This window comes from Labrus bergylta, chromosome 23 (genome assembly GCF_963930695.1).
Source record: "Labrus bergylta chromosome 23, fLabBer1.1, whole genome shotgun sequence".
Classification (NCBI taxonomy): Eukaryota; Metazoa; Chordata; class Actinopteri; order Labriformes; family Labridae; genus Labrus; species Labrus bergylta.
The window spans coordinates 15282002-15308441 of NC_089217.1; the positions used below are offsets into that span (position 1 = coordinate 15282002).

General features: G+C 39.8%; 1 protein-coding gene across 1 annotated transcript in view; it reads left to right on the plus strand.

Moving 5' to 3' along the window:
• Window positions 1-26440, plus strand: part of plxnc1 (plexin C1) — a 34079-nt gene that overhangs the window by 4547 nt on the left and 3092 nt on the right. Inside the window, exons 3-26 of the mRNA XM_020634776.3 lie at window positions 1674-1808; window positions 1925-2025; window positions 2103-2208; window positions 2481-2631; window positions 2755-2857; window positions 3670-3745; window positions 3898-3939; window positions 4028-4155; window positions 4406-4585; window positions 6860-6968; window positions 8023-8211; window positions 8287-8460; window positions 8595-8691; window positions 9575-9676; window positions 11315-11430; window positions 11537-11578; window positions 11667-11791; window positions 11927-12125; window positions 15984-16130; window positions 22204-22372; window positions 23173-23273; window positions 24545-24620; window positions 25176-25210; window positions 25334-25429. Of these exons, the coding sequence (XP_020490432.2) occupies window positions 1674-1808; window positions 1925-2025; window positions 2103-2208; window positions 2481-2631; window positions 2755-2857; window positions 3670-3745; window positions 3898-3939; window positions 4028-4155; window positions 4406-4585; window positions 6860-6968; window positions 8023-8211; window positions 8287-8460; window positions 8595-8691; window positions 9575-9676; window positions 11315-11430; window positions 11537-11578; window positions 11667-11791; window positions 11927-12125; window positions 15984-16130; window positions 22204-22372; window positions 23173-23273; window positions 24545-24620; window positions 25176-25210; window positions 25334-25429 (2799 nt within the window). The remainder of the gene's footprint in view (window positions 1-1673; window positions 1809-1924; window positions 2026-2102; window positions 2209-2480; window positions 2632-2754; window positions 2858-3669; window positions 3746-3897; window positions 3940-4027; window positions 4156-4405; window positions 4586-6859; window positions 6969-8022; window positions 8212-8286; window positions 8461-8594; window positions 8692-9574; window positions 9677-11314; window positions 11431-11536; window positions 11579-11666; window positions 11792-11926; window positions 12126-15983; window positions 16131-22203; window positions 22373-23172; window positions 23274-24544; window positions 24621-25175; window positions 25211-25333; window positions 25430-26440) is intronic.

A 26440-nucleotide genomic window follows, 5' to 3' on the forward strand; every position in this document is an offset into this window, starting at 1 on the left:
TCTGTGGGGAAACATCACCCAGCGCTGTCAGGATAAGTAGAGTGGCTGTTTGCAGGGCTGAGTGGAGCAGGTCTAACCACACAAACCGAGCTTCTAAGCAGTTAGATGATTATTAACCCCTACACAAGCCCACTCACTGCACTTTTCCTCTTTACATGTTAAATCACTTCCTGTCACACTGAACCAGAATCAGAGACAAAATACCAACACCATGATAGGACAGTAACAAAATATAAAAAGATCAAGTGGTCCAAACATGCAAATAAATAAAGGACATATGGGGAAATGCAAAGGAAAGATGAAAGTGAGCAACAAGGTGGAGTGAGAAATAGCAGTTATTCTACAGCATCATGGAAAAACAACAGCGCCAATCTGCAGCTTTCTTTTGTCATTCGTAGTTATGATCCACTCTTGTGTCAGTGGAAATTTGCTATATGTGGGGAGGGGTAGTCTGAAGAGACCAATGTCATTTGATGATAATTTATCTCGTATTTGTCAGTCCACTGTAAGTAAAGAAATACGCACGTAAGTCCAGCTAGCAATCCTCTCTCATCCTCTATTCTGCTAGTCAAACTCTAGGCTAAACATTGGCGACGCACAGAAAGGGTCTGCTGTTATTGCAAACCACTAGCCGCACACAGGAAGCACCCAAAAGTTCGCCATCACTCCCTGAGGCTTTATGGTGGTCAGGCAACAGCCAATGGTGTCCAAGATTGCCTTCCATACAGACTGAGTGATCAAGAAGATAAGACCCATCTGTGTGGAAAGATGAGGCCAAATTATGATGCAGAGCAATTGAGGCAACTTGACATGTAGAGCAGTGAATTGTGAGAAACTAATACCATATAACTAATGACAAATGATCAAAAAATAATAACATGCATGACTGGAACTTAGACAAAGTTTTGGCTCATCGAGCCACTGTTTAACTTGGTCTGCCAAGTCTTTGGATATTATAATTTAAATCTTTCGACTCTGCATGGTGGGTACTAAAATATTCTCTCGGATATATATATAGATAGATAGATAGATAGATACTTTATTGATCCCAAGGGGAATTCAAAGCATCCAGGAGCAGGTTACAAAGACATACATGACATGAAACATTTGTTACAAATTAAACCACAAAACCGACGCCCCCCCTCCCATACATATATATTAACCCGAAAAAATATTTAAAGAATACCCCTAGATGAATCAAACTTAAACTGTGTAATTAAAAATAGACTTGTACAAGAAATGTACATAACCCATGCAGGGATAAAAATATATGTGCAGTTTAAACAAGAACCTATAAACAGTTGAGGAAAAAAATCCGTAATTAGACCTGAATATAAAAAAATAAGAATAAAATAGTGTTGACCTTCTGAAGTTGTGACGACCTTCTGAAGTTAAGTTAATATGTTTGACATTGTTTATTCTGATAACAAATGAATGCACGGTTAAAAATGAGCTCTTAGCGGTGTCAGAGGACAACAAAGTGTCCATATAAGGTTTCCCATAATGGTGTTGGTCATTGGCTAGCAGGTTGACCTCTAAAAGATGCTTGAGCCACAAAGACAGAAATGCAACTGTACCTCTAAAGAATTACCACAGCCATTAACTTAAGCTGCAAATAACTTTCCAAGTATATCTGTCAGCAGAACAGCTCAAAGCTACGCTTTCATTTTCAGCTTGCTGTGGACAAGAAGTACCAGACCACGTGTTCCAGAGTGCTCTACAGAACCAGTGACGACCGCAAAGTGTTTCAGACATTACATCTAGATCAGGTGGATCTTAAACATGTGTACGTGCCATTTCAAAACCAGGTAGGTTTATTTCTCTTTTGGATTTATTTGTGGTACCTTTTTTTCACATATGCATGCTGTATTATTAAGTGCTGCTAAGTTGCTTTGTGTTGTGTGTTCATTTTTTTTTTTAATAGATAAATCGTGTTCCAGTGTCAAAGTGCAGCACTTACAAAACATTGCAGGAGTGTTGGTCTGCGCAGGATCCAAACTGTGTTTGGTGCGGCTCTGACAAAAGGTCAGAGAAACAACATCTGCAGTTGACGTCTTCATGCAAATAAACACTTGTTAAAAACTTCATTTTTCTCCTCCTAGCTGTACGTTTGAAGATGACTGCAAAGACTCAGACTGGCTGTCCATTCCTGATGATTCTCAACAGAAGATGGTTTCATACAAAGTTGCACAGGAAAACACTGGACAGGTGCAGGCTATATACAAGTTTTGAACTATTATCAGTTTTCTTTTTAAGGTTCTCAGTCGTCCAGGTCATGGTAACTTGAAGTATAATTCAAAAGGCAGCTGGATTTAGTGGAAGTTCTCACGACATTTCACCTTCACTCTGAAAGATTGGTCCAAAGAAAATCCTTTCAGAGAAGAGGTGAAACATCTTTCAGAACTTTAACCAAGTACAGTTGCTTTTTGGATGAAACTTTGAATTCATGTTTCATACTCTCATATCTGGACTTTCCTCAGATCACACTTACCATCCAGATGCATCTGTCGGTGGGAGAGAGTGCACTTTCTAACTTCATCTGTCAATTAGAACATTTTAAAATGAAAAACCCTGAACTACAGTTCCCACAGTGCACCTTCATACTTGAAAATACTACATTTCCTGCTCAAGGTAAGCAATTTTATTATTCTAAGATAACCAAGGGAAATGAAGTATTTCAAAATAAGGACAGTCAAGAATTTCATGAAATTAAAAAGGTTCAATATTCCCTGTATTTATTTTTTTACTTAACAGGACTGCCTATTGAACTTAAGGTTGGACTCGGGACGACAGAGCTGTTACAACAGCTGAGCCTTCTCAACTGCACCAAAATTAGTGGACCACCAACATCTGTCTTGTAAGTCTACTATTCATTTTCTACAAATCTTAGTAGAAAAGAATAACTAAACTTGTCAAGCCCCTATTTTGCAAAGACTGAAATGAACCAAAAAATGATGGAAAACAGACAGTTTCCTTAAGATGAGCTATCTAGAGAGGAAGTCTGAAAACCAATGTTTTTCCTTCAAATTTGGGGGATTTCCTGTTATATTTTGGTATATCTGAGGCAGGGATGAGTTTTGCACTTGAATAAGTCGGCAGTTCACAGACTAGTCTCCTTAGAAATCTCTGCTATAAGGTTCAACACGATTACCCATCAGGTGCACACAATTTATCCAAAGGGGTGCCTCAAGGGTCAGTGCTCGGTCCCCTTCTCTTCTCAACATACACCACCTCACTTGGTGCAAATATCTGCTCTCCTGGTTTCTCATACCATTGCTATGCTGACGATACTTAGCTCTTCCTGTCATTCCTGCAAGATGACTTCACAGTCCCAGCAAAAATTTTGTCATGCCTTGCTAATGTCTCTAAATGTATGAATGAACACCACCTTCAACTCTAGCTAACATTTAAGGTTCACATGGCCTTGATTTCCTTAACATGATCCTTTCCAGTTGCCCTGTACTGCATCAGGAAGATTCGACCCTGTTAGAGATAAGCTGCAACTTCCTGTGTTGAAAAAGTGAAGTGAAAGAGTTCAGAATAAACCTGTTGGTGTGTTATTAAAAGATCAGGTTAACTTATAGTTTTAACAAAAACAATGACATTTCCCCTAAACCGGACCAAGTAGCGCTGTGCCTAAGAAAACTACATAAACTGTTTTGTCTTCAGGTGTCGGCAGTGCATTGATGCTGGGTGTAGCTGGACCACAAACGGATGTTCCTGGGCCAATAAAGGAGTAGGAAATGTAATTATTTTTATTTTTATTTTTATTTACTGTTATAATCCTTAAGCTTCCTTTTGTACTGTTTCATGTTTTTGAACTTCGTTAGCTTAATCCCTTTCCAACGCATGTCATGGAAACCTGCCTAAACATATTCTACTCACCTTCTCCTGCAGGACAGTGTTTGCCAGATGATGGAGTCATGGATGAACTTCTCAGTGAGTCTGAATGGTAACTCTCACATACTGTTTTCCCTCGTTTTCACCTCATTCACATAATAATAATCTAGTGCACATTTACTTTCAGAGACCACAGATCTCCTCCATCACTCCCAGTGTTGTGTCCTTCTACGGCAGAAACAATGCAGTGTTGAAGGGTTTTAACCTCAGTTCTGTGATCAGAGTGAGGTTCCAGGCAGACTGCACACCACAAGAGTGAGTTATTTCTAACACTCTTAACATTTCATATAATAATTGAATAGCCTATTTCACACATGCAATTTCTAGAAAACTGAATTGTTTTCAGACAATTTTATTTGGATGGATGCAATCTGTAGACACTAACTTTTACATTTAAAACGGGTGTTAAATTATTTTGTGGCAGATTTTGGTGCAATGCTTCTTACTATGATTTTAGTTCTTAAGATGTTTCTCTCTCTGTTTCTCTCTCTGTTATTTTATTCAGGTTTCCTGTTTGGGACAACACTGGTGAAAATCTGACCTTTCACATTCCCAGTACAGAAACTAAAGGAGTAGTCAAAGTATGCCTTCTCCTCCCAGATGGCAGTTGCCATGGCAGCGCCAAAATCACCTACCGATCGGCACCATCCTGCACGAGCATTTCACCCAACAGCACTTGGATAAGGTATGACTGTTTTAAAATAGTGTTTCCTAACCTTTGTTGCTTGGAGCCTGGCCACTTGTATCTTAGCCTCACCTGTGAGATCTTTGGCGCCCCTTCTAGGGGGGCCCGGACACCCAGTTGGGAACCAATGTTTTAGGACTACAAAAATGATAACAAATGCAGATACACAGACTTTGATTACCAAAGTTTTGTGGACAAAACATGACTGGTTAAGTTAAATACATCAAAAAACGTTTGAAGACAATTCAAACACACAAACATTTGACACTGATTCTTGTAACATTACAAATAAGGGGTAGTGGAAACTCAAGTGGCATGTCTTTAATGGAAGCCGGTGCTTTGTCACTAACTTCAGAAGAGATTTATTCTAGGAAACACTTTCAGTAACTGAGAGACAGCTACAGGTTGTGGGTCATCATATGGGGAAAGTGAACTTCCCAGAACTAATTTGTTTCAGCTTTAGACAACTTCCCCTTTGTATGGTTTGTTAGCTACAGAAAGTTCCACTTCTGCCTCTGTACCCAACAAACCTTATAACAAACAGCAGTGTTAGAAGACATACAAATCAAGTGTATGGCAATTTATATAAAAGGGCCTTGTGCATCCATTTTTCTTCATACTCTAAGTATAACAGTTAATAAAATAATGCTAATTTGACCCTGAACCTGATCCCCATTTTATTACTCAAGAGCAGGGATGGGCATCTTTGGTCACAAAAAGGGCCACATTGGTTTAATTCTCACTGCCAGGGGGCCAAATTGTAGGATACAAAAACGATTACAGTCAATTATGTCTCAAATTTAACTCAACATATACCAGTGATCAAATATTATTATGGACATATTTTTGGTTTTCATGTGTTCATGGCAGATTTTTTCATGTTTCCAATTAGTTGATATGTAAAAATTGACCTGAAGGCCACGTTGAGGGTTGATGGGGGCTGCATGTGGCCCCCGGTCCACCAGTTGCCCACCCCTGCTCTAGAGCATTTTTGTTCATTTATACCTGTAGCCACCTGTTAGTCACACACACCTTACTATTCCTTAGCATTAACAGTTTTTCTCACTCACTTCCATCTAAACTATTCTCTGTTATTTTGCACGCTTTGCTACCATGATTGTGCTCGTGGTTGAGGGCAACTTCTTGAGGAAGTATTTAAGGGTCATAGCCAGCAGTATGTCTTTTTTTATATCCTGATAGCTGAAGGGTGTTAAGAATGGCCATTTAGGTTGACCTAGAATAAACTATCTCAACTTGCTGAAGATATTCATGAACCCTGAGGATGAATCCAAGTTCTATGCCTTTATTTATATCAATGTGCTTACTTACTTACTTAATCATAGTGGAAACCAACAGAGTTTCCATTAAGTTTGAAGTAGATATTTGGATCCACTGAGGATGATGTCCTTCATGATTGGAGGACCTCCCAACAGTTTATATGTTAGCCACAGTACTTTAAAGATCCAATGTGTAAGATATCTACTAAATTAAATCATAAAATGACTTTACTATTTCATCAGACATTAAGGAAACATGCTGTGTTGAAGTGCTGACTTCTCTGACAACATTAGAACAGCTAGTATGTCCTCTTTTTAAGGTTTCTATTCCAGTCCAGAATGGTCAGTATTTGGTTAGACCAGAGAAGGTAGGCGGTATTCAGGCAACCTCAGGTGACCATTTTGGACGCCCTTCAGTTAGACTAGCACAGTTTTCTTTTTGCTTTTTAGATTGTTTATTGTTTTGATCAAATGATATTGTAGAGTTTTGTGACAAACACATTTAGAGAGGAAAAATGTATTGATTCATGATATTATGGTAGCTAGAGTGAATTGTTTTGCCTGAAATGATAAGAGTCTTTCTAAGGTCCTAAGAAAACTGTGTTCTCCAACAAATGGCTTTCTAAGTAGAAATTTCTCAATTTTAACAAACTAATTTTCTGCCTTACAGGTTTATTTTTATTTTTTAAAGCGATTACACCAGTGCATAGCAGAAAAAATACACACAAATAACCATATATCTGCTATAGCCCCATAGTGGCCACTGACTATTTATAACTTTGGACCAGTATGTCTTTTCTAAACCAGTCCGGATCAGTATGTCTATAGTAAAAAATCTATCTTGAAGGACCCATATTAATAATTTGTTGGAAACCCAGATTTACGTGGAAGCGATAGATGCTCGTTCCATAACCGTATGAGGCCATCATGGTAAGAACCCTCCCTGGTATCCAATGTGCACTAAAATCATTCTTGTTTGCTGCTCTGTGTCTCATAGTGGAAACCGGAAGATTAAATTAATGGGATCTCTCCTGGAGCTTGTGGAAGCTATCAAACACAGCAATGTCCTGCAGGAAGTCAGACTGCCCAATAACGACACCTATCAGGTCTGTGGACAAACACTATTTTTACATTACTCATGTCACATCATATCATGCTGCCTGATTCAACCTCATTTCCTAAAAAGTTTTGTCACTTCTCAAATTGGAGCAGCTGTGGTCAGGGTTTTGATCCCCAGCTTCTGCAGCCACATGTCCAATGTGTCCTTGGGCATGACAGTTAACCCCAAGTTTCTCCCACTGCTTTGTCAGCAGCGTATAAATGTGTATGAATTGGATCATTTACTTCTGATGGTCACTTTACACAGCAGCCTCTACAATCAGTGTGTGAATGTGTAGGTGTGACCTGCAGTGTAAAAGCGCATTGAGTAGTCAGAAGACTAGAAAACGGCTATACAAGCTCAAGTCCATTTACCATTTAATGTTTAGAAATTAGTCCATGCATTGATTTCAACCAGGTTAGACTGCTGCAATGCTCTGTATGCCGGGCTATCCAAACAATCAGTGAGACAACTCCAACTTATTCCAAATTCAGCAGCCAGTTAATTTGAAAATATGACTCCCGTCCTCAATCTCCATTGGCTCCCCATGCTATACAGAATCACCTTTAAAATCCTGTTATTAGTCCATAAAGCACTTAAGGGTTCAGCTCCCAAGTATATGTTTGACTTGTTCACAGACTTCAACCCTACCAGGGCCCTCAGGTCATCAAGTGAAGATCTGTTAGTCGCACCAAGAATTAGATCATTTAGTGTAATTGCTATGTGATGTCTCTGATGTCACATCCTCTGCATTGGATGTGTGCTTTTTTAAAAGTTAGATTTCTGTATCTGTATCATGATTGTTGAAGTACCTGTTTGTTTCTTGAAATCCTTTGTTTATATCATAAGTGTGAAGCACATTGAGCTTCCCTGTAATGAAATGTGCTTTATGTATTTTATTCTATTCAACAGAACATTGCATTAGATGAGTGAACTTGTAGTCACTTAAATCTAGACACATTTACATGATGTAACATTGCATTGCTCAGTTATCAAGCTTGTCTAGTCACAACATGCAGCACACAGCTTATACAGTATATTAAATGAATATCTTTTGACAGGCTCTACAGACTCTCACCTATGACTCGCCTGCAGCTGAAAACATTCACAGGACTTTTTCAAGCACTTTGTCTCTGAAAGTAGCAAATAAAACCTTGCCCTGTTCCACAACAATAACCTACTACCCAGACCCTGAGTTTACAAGCTTCTCTTCTACAATGACAGGGGACGATGTCCGCATCACCATACAGGTAATTTTAGCACAAATGTTATAAACTAGGAAATCAACAGTTTGAAATCCGCTCATGTCTTTGTTTTCGTTTCAGAAAAAGGCAGACAAACTAGGGATGAACATAACAGAGTTGTCTGTGTGGGGCATTCATGAAGAAAAACGACACCCCTGCATCATGGTGGACCAAGAAACCAGTGATGAGACTGAGATTGAATTTTTCACCTGTGAGATCCGAAACACTCACATTGCTACATTTCAGGAGTTAGAGGTAAAACTTTAAGTCCCGCGACACAAACCCAATCTGGTCAATTAAATCAATCAATCAATAAAATGTGAATGTAACACCAAAGTCTGCAGAAGTATATGCCTTTTAAATACCTTGTGATTATTTCTTTATCCCAGATACAGTATGGAGAAAAAACAATAAGTCTTAAATCTACATTCCATCTGTACTTTCTGATACTGCTTGTCCTCCTGCTCATACCTTGCATTATTGTTGGTAAGTACACACTGTGGCTGAGTATTTTCACCTATTTCGTTCCAATGTCTTCTTAAAGGAGCAGTATGTAAGATATCTACTGAATTCTATCATAAAATGATATGATAAAAAAATGATATGCTATATCATCAGACATGAAGGAAACATGCTACAGTATGTTGAAGGGCTGGCTTCTCTGACAACAATGCAGGCTGTGACTCAGTTGGTAGAGTCGGTCTCTTAACCAAAAGGTCAGGAGTTCAATCCCCAGCTCCTGCTGCTTCATGTCCAATGCATCCATGGCCAAGACACATAATCCCAAGTTGCTTAAAAGCACTTTGAGTAGTCACAAGACTAGAAAAGCGCTATGCAAGCTCAAGTCCATTTACCTTCTAAGTTTAGATTCGGGTCAGGAATTGTTCATTTTTGTTTGTTACCAGAGAAGGTAGGCAGGTTCAAGGCAACCCACAGCTATTTTGGACACCCCTTGGTTTTCCAAGTACACGGCAAACAAACAAGGGAAATGGTTCAGATATAACTGATTCTGTCCGTCCCTTAGAAGTCACCGCAATTCTAATAAGCTCAACGAGCAGAAACGTGGTAAGACTAGGATAAATAATGTAGACGCTTTTGAAAATGGAGACCAATGCAGAGCTGGTTAAACGCTGAAGCGTCTGTGTCCGCGACATAGCAACCCACGTTTACATCTCCTCTGGGGAGGAGGGGATGGGAGGAGACAGCTCTTTAATGTTTTGGATTTAAAACTGCAGTACCCATTTTAACCACTAGGTGTCAGAGTTACATATTGCTCCTTTAAGAAACCACAAACAGGTCCAACCTTACAATAATTATCTACTTTATCTAAAACGAAAAGTGTATCTCACTGTTTGGTTTTGTCTTCCAGCTGTAGTGATCATCTTCCGAAGCAAACAAAAGAAGTTCACTGAAAAGATGAACAGGGTTATGGAAGACCTGGAGCTCGACATCAGGAACGACATTAGACAAGGTCAGTCGCAAATTTTCAAAGTGCATCTGTGATTAAATAAAAGAAAATGTGTTCTCTTTATTTTACGACTTTATTATTGTACATAAATGACTTAATTCTCGTAAATGTACGACTTTATTCTCGTAAATGTACGAATTTATTCTCGTACATGAACAACTTTATTCTCATAAATGTATGACCTTAATCCTGACATCTCAGATTTTTTCCCCCTTAATGTGGCTCTCATACTACTTTGTGAGATTACAACAAAGTAAAAGAAGAACAAACAAACACAAATCGACAAATAATAATAAAAATAACCACAAGACATCCATACCCAATCAGAGGACAAGCACTTACAGTAAAGAGGACACCACCCAAACCAACCAGAGTCTACACAGATGTTAGAAAGAGATCAGGGACGGTAGATCCAAGATTGTTAAAACAAGAGCACATCCCCTGCCGTGTTATAGGAGTGCTCTGCTAAATTGACTTGTGATAAACCACAATAAACAGGTTAAAGTTGAAATGTTTCAAATAGAATAGATACTATCTAAAAAACAGCACAACTCATCAGCAGGATATGAAGAAACATGCAAAATACTTTCACATTGTTCAGTATAGGGATGACCATATGACATGTGATAGATCCACAAATGCTCAATTGTGCATCTCAGCTATAATTATCATCTCCTTCTTTCTTCTTTATAGGAACTAGATTGACTCCTTTGAAATTGCAAAATTTATGATAAGCAGAAGCTTTTTTTTCCTTTTTCACGGTTCTTCACAAACCGCATTTCCTGAGTTTTCTCTTCTTTATCAACCAATGTGCGACAGGAAATGGCAGTCACAAACAAACTGACGCCGTTGTATCCATACCTAGCTTAATAATTATAATAATGACAATATTAAAGTTTATTTTTAAAGCACTTTGTAACTTCGGTGCTTTACAAAACATAAAGATTCCAAAAATAAAATACACAACAATAAAGTCGCAAACGCTGAAAATAAAAACAGCAGTTAAGCAATAACACAAGACGACATCTAAAACAATGACTGACTAGGAGAAAATAGAAATAATTGAAACAGATAAAACATCATGGATAAAACAAAGTTTACAAGAAGGCCTTGGGAAGAAAAAATAAGTCTTTAAAAGTGTTTTGAAAGAAGACACTGATGTAGTTACTTTGAGATCCTCAGGCAGGTCATCCCACAGCCGAGGAGCCCGAGCAAATATTTGGTCTCCTTTGGTTTCTCCTGAGCTTCAACACACACACACACACACACATACACACACATGCATGCATGCATGCGGCTTCTTTTAATGGTGTTAAGTAACCCGAACTTGTTCCTTTTTTCTGATGTCAAGGGGTTAGACAGACACTGCTCGTGCACAGCCTTATCTGTGAGAATCAGCTCTCAGCCTGCGGGGATGTGGTAGGACAGACTTAGTTGTCCATTTCACATCCCCTTTTTTTGTGACCTGCATAGTGATGATAGCTTCAAAAAGTTTTATTTTACCCTACACTGAAACAGTATGCATATAATCTTTTTAGTCCCTTGTACCCTTTTTCTTGCAAACCATTTCAAAGTTGTTAAGTGAGTTTTCGCCAGAATAAATCTATAATCCATGAAACTTAACTTAAATGTCCTCCACAGGTTTTGTTGATCTGCAGACGGAGCGAGCCGACCTTATGGAAAATGTTGGAGCCATTCCTTTCCTGGATTACAAGCACTTTGCCTCCAGAATCTTCTTTTCTGACACTAACCCTGAGGTACCGGCGAGCTTTAAAGAAAGTAAATTAGTCATTGTGATATGGAGACATAATACATAATTGCAGCCAAATAAACAAAGCTTCCGCTCTGTTTCTTGTTTTTCAGAGTGAAGCGTTCAGGAAATTGTGTATCAAAGACATCGGTCAGGTAAGGGGTGACTCCAGCTGTCGTTGATGTCGGTACCACTTTGTTAGACTCTGTTAGTGATGTGTTGTTGTGTCTGACCTGAAATAAGGACGCGGTGAAGGTTCAACTTGATGAGTCATGCAAGGGCTTATCCAGGCTGATCCAGGACCCGCTCTTCCTCACATCCATGGTGCACACTCTGGAGGAACAGAAGAGCTTCAACCTTAGAGAGAAGTCAGTTCTTAATGTGTTTTGCACGTTCATCAGTTTATTTAACATATTGCGGTATATACTGTATCTATATGAACAAACTCTCAGCCTGTCTCACGGCCTGCTCTTGTCTCCTTAACTCTATTTGCTCGCTCATAGGTGTGTGCTGGCATCACTACTGACTGTAGCACTCCACAACAACTTGTCGTACCTCACAGAGGTGATGGAGGCTCTGCTGAAGGCTCTGATGCATCAGAACAGTAACACTCAGCCCAAACTGCTTCTTCGACGCACCGAGTCCACCGTGGAGAAACTGCTGACCAACTGGATGTCCATCTGCATGTACGGCTTCCTCAGGGTCAGATGCTTTTATGTCTCTTTTACTCTTTGGTTTCTCTAAGAACTAAAGTGAAAGTAAAGCCAGCTGTTTTAACTATACTAGCAAAACATGCTGAATATTATTTCAGTTTAATTTCTATCATTTGATTTGCTGGTATGCTTCACGGTGGTGCAGTGGTTAGCACTGTTGCCTCACAGCGATAAGGTCCTTTTGGATAGGGCCTCGCTGTGTGGAATTTGGATGTTCTCCCCATGCATGCTTGGGTTCTCTCTGGGTACTCAAACATGTTTTTTAGGTTTTTTGGCTACTCTGTATTGCCCATATAGTGTGGCTGTCTCTAAATGTCAGCCCTGTGATTGACTGGCGTTCAGTCCAGGGTGTACCTCGCCTCTCGCCCAATGGCAGCTGGGATCGGCTCCAGCTCCCCTTGATACCCAACAAGAAAAGCGGTGGAGATAATGGATGATTCGTTGGTTGGTCCCCAATTTGGCCAAGACTGAAATAACTCAACAATTATTGGGTTGATGTGAATATGAGTGTAGCTGTTTGTCTGTACATGTCTGCCCAGTGATTAACTGGCGTTCAGTCCAGGATGTACCCTGCCTCTCGCCCAATGACAGCTGGGATGGGCTCCAGTTCCCCCTTAACCAAGGGAAAAGCGGTTTTAATAATGGATGATTCGTTGGTTCGTCCCCAATTTGGCCTTAACGGAAATAACTAAACTATTATTGGATTATTAATAATAATAATAATAATAATAATAATAATAATAATAATACATTTATTTATAAAGCGCTTTAAATCAAAGTGCTGTATAAAGCAATACAGTTCAAATACAGGAAAAACATACAGAGAAATCATGACTCATACTCAACAGTAAACAGATGGGTCTTTAACTTTGCTTTAAAAACCTCAACAGAACAAGCCTGCCTAATGTCCAGAGGTAAACTGCTCTAAAGTGTCAGTGCACGGAAAGAAAAAGCCCGCTCACCAGCTGTCTTCTTTCTGACCTTTGGGACACTCAGAAGACCCGTCCCCTGAGAACGCAGGGCTCGGGCAGGCACATAGGGGTTCACCAGGTCGGTAAGATACAATGGTGCGCTACCATTTAATATTTTAAAAGTTAGCAGCAGCACCTTAAAGTCTGCTCTGGCATGAATAGGGAGCCAATGAAGAGAGGCCAACACCGGGTTAATGTGTTCATATCTGCAGGCTCCGGTCAGAACACGAGCTGCAGCATTCTGAACCATCTGCAGACTTCGCAGACTTTTCTTTGGCAGACCTGACAGAAGGACATTACAATAATCTAGCCTAGATGACACAAAGGCATGGATGAGGACCTCAGCATCCTTAAAACGACAAGATTGATCTGATCTTGGAGATGTTTCTCAGGTGGAAAAAAAACTCTGGTCACCTCCATTCATGTGTAATAATGGCCATGAAAATCCCTACAGGGTGTCTAGTAATTACTAGTAAGTACTCTAACAGCCTCTTTTTTAGTGCGAGTGAGTCTTGATTGTTGCGCCCCCTGTGGTCAAAATCTCTGCATCAGTATCTAAGAAACCCCAACCCCTTTGGCAGCAATGGCCATCATTATGAAATAATATTAAGAAATAGACAATGTTCTTCTTGATCGTCTGTTTTGCTGTTTTTAGGACAGATGGAGGTAACAGTGTTGATTTCAGTCTCTTTGGCAACCAGTGAGAAAGTCTTCACAGTACTGATGAAACATAACTGTCAGTGAGAGCCCACAAATGACCTCAAAATCAGCATGTGTATATGTAGAAGAACACAATTTTAGACAGAGTGTTAGTCACATTACTATTTTTAACTCCCCTTCTTGTCTGAAGATATCACGGGGTTAAGTGAAGGTATTAAGAAGCAAAAAAAGATCCGCACACCAAGGAGCTCCTTAAAAGGAAGTGACGTTTGGCGCCAACATGCTCTTCCTCAGACTACAGTGAGCATATTTCTGTCAAGCTAATAAAAGAAAAAAAGAACATGACATTTATTAAACAGATCATAAACCAAACCTTTGTGATGAATACAGTTAGTCCAACATTATTCTTAAAGACAACAAAGCTGTCTTCCTGAATTAACTTGACAAATTACCCTGGTGTCTGTGAAGACTGAGCTTGGATAACCACAGGTACAAACAGAATATGTTTGTTGTCCTTTAAACATCCTTATGCATGTTTTTTCCTGTGGTTGACTTTTGATTGTTTAGATCTTGATAGAGAACTTCTCTGTAACATGTTGGTAGGTAATGGGACATTACAGTCAGCACTGAAAATGAGGTGTTACTTTAGCCATTTGAAAAAACCACATCCGCCTAGTGGAAAGGAAACATTACCATGGTAACGATCTTTGTACAGCTACACCTGAAGAGGACTTATGCTTGTCATTTATAACGTACACAGTGGAGCTCTAGTAGAGTTCACTACCTTTTCATAGATGTGTTTATATATTTACTAAATTCTGTTTGGGTTTAAAACTTATTTTGCTTTACACGCATGGCCTCACTCACCTGTCAACATGAAATTACTTTGGTAGAAGCAGTGGCGATTCTAGAGTCTGTTGGGGCCCTAGGCAAAAATGAATTGTTAAAAGTCAGTGCTTTTAACAGGAAGCTGTCAGATGGGGTTCAATTAGGTCATTGCAAAATGTGCTCAGTTTGAACTACTGCTGTGGTTTAAAGTTTATCAGCCCTTGGGGGCCCCTTACTGGCTCGGGGCCCCAAGCAGTTGCCTGCATTGCCTGTTGACAAGCAGCGCCTCTGGGTATAAGTAAAAGTAATTTATTAGTAACATTATTTACTGCATTTGAATTTTAGAAGTTATTTTTTTCTGATACTAATTGTGCTGAAGTAAATTATGTTGATTAAAAGAGATTGGTTGGTATATTGAGAATTATAAACAATTTAATTTTAACTGTAAAACCATCCTAAATCCAAACTTTTTAATACGATACAAGTTGAAACACTATTGTATATATCCACCGCGTAATCTTCCACTGGAGCAGCTGGTGTAGACTCCATTGAAGTCTCTGTCTCCATTATGCATCCAGCATCACAGTTGAGTCACCTTCTCGCTTGCATCTGATATGCCAGAACAGACCAAGCTGCAACCTCTGGTGTTGAAAAGTGAAGCTAATGTGGAAGTGCAAAATCCCGTAGTTCGTCTAAGGTCTGCTTGAGGCTGGCACCAGAAACCCCGGAAGTCACATATGGAGCCCCCTGAAGGAACAGATGGATGACGTCACTCAGGCTTCATTCATTAATATTTACAGTCTATGGCCAGGACTTAAATTAAATGCAAAACCTCTGTTTATGAAGCCCTTGTTGCTGCTACCTACTACTACCCTCAAAAACCTTTAGACCACAGAGTTTAAAACATTTTATTTTGAAAATCAAGGATTCTAAGGGGAAATATGTCTGTACAATTACATTTTATTTAGGATACTTAGTGGAGTAAAGGTGGCAGATGACTAACAATTTAAACTCAAGTCGAGTACAAACACTCCTAGAAAATCCTTAGAAACTTGACTATTCCTTTGTTCCATTACTTTGCTCCCCGGGAAGTGTTGAAGAAGGTTGGTTAAACACACATCATGTGGTGAAGGGCAATTCATAAAGAGCAGCCAGAAAAAGAGCTTTATGCTCACGAGCTACTCTGTGCCACAAAAAAGTTGATCAAATGACGTTTCGGCCAGAGGTCTTCTTAAGCTGAAATTTAGGACCATATTTAGACTTGTGTACCAATAGGCTGACGAGCACAGTGATAGCAAGTGGCTTTATTTGCCAAAAGCTTAACTAAAAGTTCTAAAACCTTCTGTCTCTTTATTACACACTGAGTTCCTGTTTGTGATTTTGTGCAGGAAACGGTTGGTCAACACCTGTTCCTGATGGTGAGCGCTCTGACGCAGCAGAGCGCCAAAGGACCCGTGGACTGCGTGACAGAGAAGGCTCTGTACACACTCAGCGAAGACTGGCTGCTGTGGCAGGCTCAAGACTTCACCTCCCTGGTACGTACACACAAGCACACTCTTTACATCTCCAGGCCCTTTGCACACTAGAGAGGATTACTTGTCCACACAATACTGGAGTCCAAATACAAGGCAATTCTGTGTTAAGTGCTTTATTTACTGCACACTCATGTTAATAAATAGCAGACTCTACATGAATCATTTAAGCTGTTTTTACACATGCACCTCTGAGCATTTCAGACAGCATGCTACTGAAATCTTCCTGCATTGCTAGTTCACTAATATCCCTCAGAGGAGGATGTTTGGCCTGTTCAGCAGGGAGGGAGAGAGGGGATCTTAAGAGGCAAACCATGATATTAATAGGACGTGCAAAGATGGCGGACAAGCAACTGGGTTTGAAGCTAGGATGAGAAGGTTTTTGCCTTTATATCAGCGCTACATGAGATTGGATGTATTCACAGTATTAGCAAAAGAGTGGGCAAGAACATGCTGGCGAACAGAAGACATTGTGTAGCAGCTTCACCATTGTGAATTAAGGTCACCACAGCCAGCTGCTGAATATAAACATCATCACCCCCTGCCTGCACACACGCAATGAATTTCCTGCTAAGAGGGGCACAGAAGGCCTAGTGCTTAGGTTGTGCCCAATGTATAGAGGCTTTAGTCCTCACATGCAGATGAGGATCTCACCTCTCAGTCTCCACTCTCCCCCCCAGCTTTCTCTATCCACTGTGCTCCTAAATAAAGGTAAAAATCTAAAACGAACTTCTGGAGGGGTCTGGGTTAAGTCTGGGTAAATAAATGTGGCTGATTGTGTTCACACATGAAGCTCACCCTAAATGTTTCAGGATATTTTTAGTTGTTTTGTACGTGTTATTATGGGTCACATATATTGTGCATCAGGGGCGTGTCCAGAAGGGTTTCCAGAGGTCACGTGGGCCCCCCTTGAAATCTGATTGGCCACCCCAGGTGCCACCCTAAAATCGCAGACTATGATTGGCTATGTATCTTATCAGAGGCAGGACTCAAGTTAAAATCACCTGTTCTGGCTGTGTAATAACAGGCTGCTTCGTTCTCTCAGCTGTAAATAAATACTGAGCACATCTATTTGATAAGACAGGTCCTTAGGAAAGGAATGAGTCTGTAAAGATTTGCAAGCAAACTCTGGGCACACTGCCTAATTTACAAAGCACTTACTAGCAATGTGTGGGTACTGAAACATTGCCAAGTCCTCAAAGAGTGAAGCTAAGAAGATGTAGATGTTGCAAAATTGTGTTACTTCCAAGTACAGATTACTGGGCACCATTATGCATAATACACTTTACCATGTTTTCTAACAATTAAATATGTTCCTAATCTGTCCACAAACCCCCCAATTATGAGAAAAGTCCATCCTCTCCGTTCTTCCCTGCACAGCTTTTCAGAAAATGTGATCTCAAACAGGTCGTTTGGAGATTTTCCCTTTATGACATCACAAAGGGCAGTAACCCCTCCCCAGGCAGGTGACACTCCCACAGATAGGTGTTTGTTCTGCCGTCTGAGTCTGCCTTCTCACCGTAAACAATAGGACATGGAGCGAGAAAGCCCAAGCCACATCCCCTTCCCCCCAGAGGGGGCGTGGTCAAACACAGCTCATTTACATTTAAAGGTACAGACATAGAAACAGCCTGTTCTGTGCAGGGCTGAAATAGAGGGGTTTATAGGAATGACCAAATACAGGATCAGAGTGGATTTAGAACAAGACACTTGACAGACATGTTTTGTGGAGCTCTGAGACTTATTTAAACTGGTTGAAAAAGAGGAGAATATGTGACCTTTAAGTGGGCCACTGTGTCATTAGATCACCAGTGTGACCAGTTGTGCTTCAATTATCATGCAATCATCAATACTTCCCAATTCCTACTTCTGTTTACCAAAGTACAAAAGTGTACTTACTGCATGTATACAGAACACCTACTATTCATTATGCACACTCTGTATTGTCAAAATCATACTTCGATATTAACTGTTCAATTTGTCAAACAGATCTTGTGAGTGTGTGAACAGTAGCCTCAATAAGACAACTTCCTCATTGTGTGTTGGTCGGTTTGTAGCCAAAGAGGGTACAGAGGCAGCTTGTCAAAGAGCAGCCGTTGGAACTGAACCACTTCCTCCTTCATGTATTTTAAAACCTCATTGTAAATTCAAACAGTTCAGCTTGACACAGCTTTATTTATCACGGTGCCAAATTGATTTCCTGAACGTTGCTGAGCAGAGAGAGAGAAAAATGTGCACCAGATATAACTGAGAATGATCTCCTCCTGTGGGCAGGAAATATGTCGATGTGAAACATTGAGACTGAGAATGAGAGTGAAAGAGGGATGGGTTCATATTTCATAACAATAATATTGAGAAAGGGGTTGGTCCATAATATTGATTTGTGAAGACGCCCAAGTTATGATTGATTTTTTTTTTTACTGAATATTTTGCTTAACCTCAACGCCTTATTGGCCCTAAGAGGAGAGAAGAGATTTTACATGATAAAAAAAAACCATGTCCCTTCGTTGTTGGTGTATTTCACAAGTGGAAAGGCCGAAAAGACTTCGCATGCACTCTATTACATCAGTGTGTTCATTCTGATGTGGAGAAACAATCAACTAATCTAAATTTATAGCTGCAACTCGTCCTGTTTAAGGGAACCCATTACACACAGTCAGACTCTTACAAAAAGCCCCTGATTCAAGGAAGTAGAACATTTCAACATTTCTCAGATAAAACACATTAAAGAAAAGCCACAGACTGCAGGAACAATCTTTCTTTGACACACCCTGCTGCTCAGATAGAGAGGTTCATGACACTTTCTTTGAGGCAATATAAGCAGGAACGGAAAAACAGAGTTGTGAAACTCTTATGAATGCGAAAATTTCAAATCAAGATGTACGACTCCTTTAAAGGAAGCGATGTCTTTTTTTGTGACCCCTGTGTTTAGAGAGATCAATGAAGTTTAACCACCAAGTAAAATTCAATCTTTGATTTATTTTAGAGGCCTGTAGAGTAAGGCTGGGAGATTAATCAAGATCATGAAAAGAAGATAATCGAGATGAAACAATTACCGTGCTGCACCCTGTGTTGTGCTCGTTCTGCCCAAAGGTTTTGTCATGTGTGGAAAATTATTTTGGCCACAAGATTACATCACCACTATCACAAAAACGGAGTTAGATTTTTTGTTTGTTTCATTTGTTTATTTATTGCTTATTTTTCAAATGGCTCAGAATGTTAAGTTGTTAAGTGTTTAAGTTCGATAAATGCATTTGATTCAGGTGTTGTAAAATCAATGAGTAATAGTGTTTAATAATTATGATCTCAATACCCATCAAATAATCATTATTATGGGGCGCTGGTGGCGCAGTGGTTAGTGTGCGCGCCCCATGTATGGAGGCAGCGATCCTCCAGGCAGCCAATCCGGGTTCAAAACCAGCCTGTGGCTCCTTTCCTGCATGTTGTTCCTCTCTCTCTTTCTCTCTCCCTGATTTCAGACTCTATCCACTGTCCTGTCTCTACAATAAAGGCACAAAAAGCCCAAAAATAAATCTTTAAAAAATAAAAATAAAATCGAGCAGCCCTACTGCAGAAGTAGTAAAAGATAAGAGGTGATTTACATAATGATAAGAGAAACATTTAGCAAATGTTAGAAACTGTTGCATTACGGTTGAAGATGTGTGCAGACAAAATAGTACGCAGCAAATGTCTATTTGGAAGCATCGTTTCATGAGCAGGTTTTTTTCTACATCAACCCCCAGTCCTGTGTTTATTTGAGCACATAAAGTAAGAAAAGTGTGTTCCCAGGTGATCACCGGAGACATTTGGAGTTGTAGTGATTTTCATCATCTGAAAAAAGCTGTGTTAAGATTGGGCGGCAGTAGCTCAACCTGTAGGGACTTGGGTTGGGAACCGGAGGGTCGCCGGCTCAAGTCCCGGTGCCAGATCACCTCTGCCGAGGTGCCCCTCTCTCTCTATAGATATATATATGTATCTGTCTCTCTCTCTCTTTCTGTCAGTCTCAGCCGGCATTGACGATCAGTTGTGGTACAGACACCATCGTATTAGCTCCACTGTCGCCCCCCCCCCCACCTCTCTCATTGTATTCACTTTGATCTGCTTTACTAAAACTGCAATCAGATATAACACATTAAACTCACATAGGGAAGGAGTATGGGGTAGCCGAATGATGTCACTACCCAGAATGCATTGCAGTGTATACAACAATGGCAGCCTGTGTGTGAATTTATATTTGACAAATTTTCTCAAATTTGAGAAATCTAGTTTCTTTCTTTCTTTTTATGACAAACATATAAAAGGTACCAGTCTTAATCTAGCATGATCAACACGTCCTAATATATGGGGGTCCCTTTAAGACCACATCATGTAGCACATAGTTCAGCTCACAGATGGCCCAGAGGTTACTTAATAATCTCATTATAAGGAAGTCAAATGTTGTTGAAATATAAACATGTGGAAAAGCATGACGTTTCATTAAGAGGAACTTTATTTTAAACCTACAGGATCAGATTCTTTGTAGCGTGTGAGTGTGAAGCTTCAGGAGTAAAGTTGCTGATGTGTGTTATATGAGACTGATGTCACAGTTTCATTTCAATATATTTATGAACTCAGATGTGGGTTCAAGGAGCATTCAGTTGAACTGTTGCACATATTCCATTATGCAATTTGAGAGGTGAAGTTCAGTTTATGTTGAGTAAAAAATCCCAAAGGCCTGAAAAGTATTCTCTGAATGGATGTCTTAGAAGGGAGTGTTGAGGAGTGGTGGTTGCAGATTTCTTTTTTTGTTTTTGAGTTTCTGTTTTTAATGTTGTAACCAGCAAACGGCTAGTTACACACACATCCTGTATGTGCAGGGAAATACAAAGACAGCAGAGAAAGGAAGAAGATATGCCCACACACACCAGCTCGAATGAGTCACAAGGTTTCATCTAATCACAATGTTTTGATCACAGGTCTTCCTCATGTGAACACACACATCTATAACAATCATCTTTCAAATATGACAATAGAGAAAACACATGGTAAACATACCACATACTACTTTAGATCGTTATCACATGAAGAAGACCTCTGGTTAAAATGTTGTGATTAAATCAAACTTCCTGTGACATTTGAGCATCTTCTTTTCTCTACTGTGGCTCAGTCAGTAGAGTCGGTCGTCTTTGGGGTTTGATCCCCAGCTCCTGCAGCCACAGTGCTTTGAGTAACTCAAGTCAGTTGATCCCCACTTTAAAAACAGAAACACAGCAACATCAATAAAAGAATCTGCCAGTCCTCTGCATATCTACTTTTTCGTAATGCACCTATGAGTATTTAAGCAATGTTTATACCAATTGCAATCTTTGAGTATTGGATGTTTAGTTGAGGAGTTGTTTACTTCTGCTGCAGAACCTAGCAATGCTATAATTTGGACTTATTCAATGTCAAAAATGTTCAGTTGTTGAGAAATATTTCATATTTTAAAGGCATTTTTCCTTTCGAGGTTCTCAGAGCAGTAATTCTACCAACCATTTAGTGTCCAATATTTGACATTAAGCTATCAACATGAGTTTGTATAGGCATGAAACAGCTTCTAATGCACATGGCAAAAATAAGTTGTGTTTCAGTTCATGTGATGCCTGCAAATACTATATTTTTACAGTAAATTTAAAGTGCTTTTGAAGTATTCAACACCATGCACAAAAACTGCCAATGTGTAGAGAATTGCAACATGGATTTATCTGTTGAATTATTGGCAGTACGCTCCTCTGGTGTAACACTCTGCGCTCCCTCATCCCTTCTGTTTCTCAGCTGCAACCCTGACCAAAGCCACAGAAGCCTGACTTTAGTCTATTTTTAGAAACCAATATATCTCTTGGTTCAGCCCATCCATTAGATGGTGTGAGCATCACCCACAAAACTGCGGGAAAGGAAATAAGACGGATGCTGAAGATGCACTTACCCATACGACAGTGCAGTGAAGGAGTGTCACTCACTTATCTGAAATCGAGGCGTGGAACCAGCTATAGGTGTTAAGTCTTATCTTGCTGCTGTTAGGTGATAATGTGATATGTTTCTCGGTGTTGTTTTTCAGAAGCTGAAGGTGCTGTTTGCTGTGGGTGTTGATGGAGAGGTCAGCGAGCCTCTGGAGGTGAACGCTCTCAGCTGTGACTCAGTCGAACAAGTCAAAGAGAAAATCCTGTCCACCTTCAAGGCCAAGTTTGGTTTCCCCTACATCACCCCCCTGAGGGACGTTTGTATCGGTGAGAATCACACCAGCCTGCGTTTGTTGTGTATTTAAATCGTCGTTGTTTGTTCCACTTCATCAGTATATTTTATGCATTGTCAGCATTTGGTAGTTTTTGTCTGTTTTTTTGTGTTTTCTTAAGCGTGTGTGTCTTCTTCCTTTGTGTTGTCTGTCTGATGTCGTTCTGAGTGTATGGGTTAGCTTCTGCGTCTGTGTATATTTGGTTTTCTTGTCTGTACTTGATTTGTGTGTATTTGGTTGTGTTTGTGTGTATTTGATAGTGGTATCTGTTTATTGTTGTTTTGTTTCTCTGGTTGTATTTGTGTGTATTTTATTGTTTTGTCTGCATTTCTTGATGGCAATGTATTTTTTGTTTCGGGTTGTGTTGTCCTTTCAGGTTTGATTTGAGTTGGTTGTGTTTGACTGTATTCAGATTCTTTATGGGGGAAATGTGTTTTGCAGCAGGAGCACAGGGAAGACAAGAAACACAAGGACAACATCAAAATAAGCAAAATCTAAACAAAAACTAAGTTTAAAAAATCAGACGACACAACAAAAATATACAACAGTATAAAACATCTAAATAAAATCAGTCAAGAGATCATACCACGATGGGAATTTCTACCAAGTCATTAGAGTGCAAAGTGGAGCTGTGCAAATGTGCAGTTCAAGTGCAAGAAGAGCAACCGAGGGGCTAATTGTTATTTAATATATGAATTGAAACAGACAACACTTGGTTATGTGAAATGATAGATTGCTCCCAGGGCCGCTGTATTTAAGTCTTTTAAAAGTTTTGTGTCACCATGTCACCACCAGAGTTTGAGAAGGACGGATCGTTTGTTCCTCTTGAAGAAGTAGACTCGAGCTCAGAGGTGATCGGGGAGGTGATGATGCTCAACACACTGAAGCACTACAAGGTGAGAAAAAATGTGGGAGGAGAAAGTGTGATGGGGGGGGGGGGGGGGGGGGGCATGCACCAAATAGCATCAAGAGCGGATGTTGAATGTGAGACCAGTGAGATGACGACTGTAACCTTTGTTCATCAACCAACTGCCCGACCAGCTGAGCTAAACCTGTGCCCCAGGAAAACATTTATTAAATACAGCAGTGTCTGTGTTAAAGAGACGATAGAGCCGAGGTGTAAGAAAGACGTCCATCAAAACGCTTCAACTCTGACCAACAACAGCCCATGTTAACACGTTGAACCCGTATCAGTTGACAGAACTCGCCTTTTTCTCACTTTAACCATCATTACTGCCGTCTCCGCCTGCAGACAAAAAAATTAAAAATAGGCAGCTATTTTACTTTACTTTCGTTTAACACTTTCTCTGCAGATGACGGCAACTAGCTCAAAATGCAGATAAAAACTGCAAATACTTCCTTTGATATTCTGAAAACAGATACAATCAGGGACTTACTGAATTGTTAGATTTAGACCAACCATTTCCTGTAGGCAACAGCAAAACTAAATGTGGTAAGAGAGGATGTGAAGCTCATGTCAGGCTTGATGTGTGGTTGAGGGTGACAAGAAGAGAAAATGAAGCAAGACAAATATCCAGAGATAAATGCTTGATTTCCAGTAGGGTCATTAGAAGACCTTGTTTTCTTTAGAATTGAGGAAATGTTAGGGGGGGGTGCTCGGAAGTTCTTGAAAAGCGGTTATTTAATGTTTCATGTTTATGCAACAGACCTTAAGCGCTAACCAGAATGTCTCTGTGGCTGACTGCGGTTTCCCCTTTAGACACTGTGCACATGTACAATGCAGACAAGACACAGTGAATGCACATATTTATATATGAGGTGTTGTGCAAAAACTCAGAAATATGGCCTTTGCTGCTCTTTACCTTCAGCAGCTTTAAAACATTCAGACATCCCTTTGATCTCATATAAGAACATATTATTATCATTTCTGCTTAACCTCATACTTCATTCAGAACTTGGACCCTTCTTTCCTCTTTTATGGACATCATTTTGCGCCATCTAGTGGCAGCCAAAACTTCGGACATTTATCAAAGTGAAAGAAAAGCAGCTCCTCACAAAACAGCCTGAAATGTTCAGGCCTTGTTCTTTTGTTTGCCCTCACTCCACGCTGTCTATGGAGCTACATCACCAAACTGTGCATCTAAATTCAGACAAAGGAAGTTGTCTAATGAAATGATGTTTTGTGTGTTTTTATTTGCTTTTGTAGGTTCCTGATGGAGCGACAATCAAAGTGCTTTCTAAAAAAACTCACCCTCCTCTGAGCCCACAGGGGAGTCTGAAGGGTAAGAGCCAAGAAACAGGACTTAGATAAGAAGATCAACACCAGTCACGTCAGTCCATCAATGGTAGTTCAGTAAAAATAGATTCATAACTTCCAAAATCTGTTTTTTTTTTGGCTAATAAGTCACTCCCTGCTAAGTGCTAATGCTAACTCTTTAACTGAGTAGAATTATAAATGGAGCAGCAAGAAATCCAGCCAGTCTCTCAAATAACTGGAGTAGATTCTGAAGTATGTACTTATTCAGAAATAGACTTTGAATCATGAATCCAGAATCGTTTTGAATCGGAAATAGATTCTCAATCGAATCGTGACCCCAAGAATCAAAATCGAATCGTGAGACACCCGAAGGTTCCCAGCCCTACTCACAGTTTTAATGAAAATGCAGAAATTTGAGGAGTGATGGGATGATATCTTTAAAAGCAACACAATCCCTGTATTAAAAGAAATAGTTGCATTTCACTCTGTTGAGAAACCCCCACAAACCCAAATGTTGTTCAGCTAAAGGGGAAGTTCATTATTCCTGCAAATAACCATCAATGTCTGTTTTTCCCTTTAGATGACGAGAACTTCTCTGGGAAATATTTCCATTTGGTAAGAGGGAATTTATGTTTGCAGTGGTTATTAACCAATCGAGACAAGACCAAGTCATCACTATTCATCACTACACACAGTATAGTGCATAACACTAAATGTTTTTTTTGTTTTTTTGTTTAGATTGATCCGGATGTCGATGAGGACCAGAGGAAGAGCCCAGAGAGGAAGAAGTTAAAACTGAAGGAAGTGCACCTCACCAAGCTGCTCTCCACGAAGGCAAGAGGAACCTGTCACCTCATGTCGCTCACACACACAAGCAGAACTGATACCATCATCTCGCTCTTACATGGTTATTCATACTGCTTGCATCAGTGCTTACAAAGGAAGCTTTGTGTCTACACAGAATGTGGTAATGCTCAGAAATCCTAAATTTTAAACTAGAAATAAAACTTCAGCTGTTTCCAACTACCCTGTGATCTCACAAAGGGACTTCATATTTTCATTTTCTAAACCTCATCATTATGAACTTAGACATGTTTGAGCACCATCTAGTGGTAGCCAAAACACATTACACTCATCAACATTGTTCCACAGCTGCTCCTGAAACCAAAGTGGACACTGAGTGAAACGCTTTTAAAGTTTATGCCTGAAACTTGTTTGTTGAGTTATAATAATCATTTTAGTTTGTCTTTCCATGCACATTTGAAATTGCAATGCTGGTAGTCTAAAAGTACTTTTTCAGGGAATTTAAAAAAACTTGATGCAAAGTGAGAGTGCAGTGATAAATAAACTGTGTAGGAAGGTTGTTTTTTTTCCATTCAATGCAATTACATTTTCATTTAGTAATTTACATTTCAGGGAATATTTCTCTGTTAAGAGCAGGAAGAATGGAGGCCTTAGAGACAAGTCTGACATGGAGAAAAAAATAATGATGTGGCTTTAGAAATGTTGCATTGTTTGCAATTTTTTTGCAAAGTCATCAATCAATCTCTACTTAGATAGCGGCAATTCATAACAAATGTTATCTTGAGACACTTTACAAAAGAGCAGGTAATAGACCCAGCGTTAATCCATCATTAGCACTTAGCAACATTTAGCAAAAGTTACAGTAGCAAGAAAAAACTTCCCTTTAAGAGTTAGACATCTTGGGCAAAGCCTCATGCAAGACTCATGATGAGTCAGACAGACATCTGCCGAAACTGCGCAGAGCTTGAAGAATGGGATAAGGGGAGTTAGGATAGGCCGAGGAAGAAGGGGGGAAAAAGAGGGGGCTGACCCCGACAACAG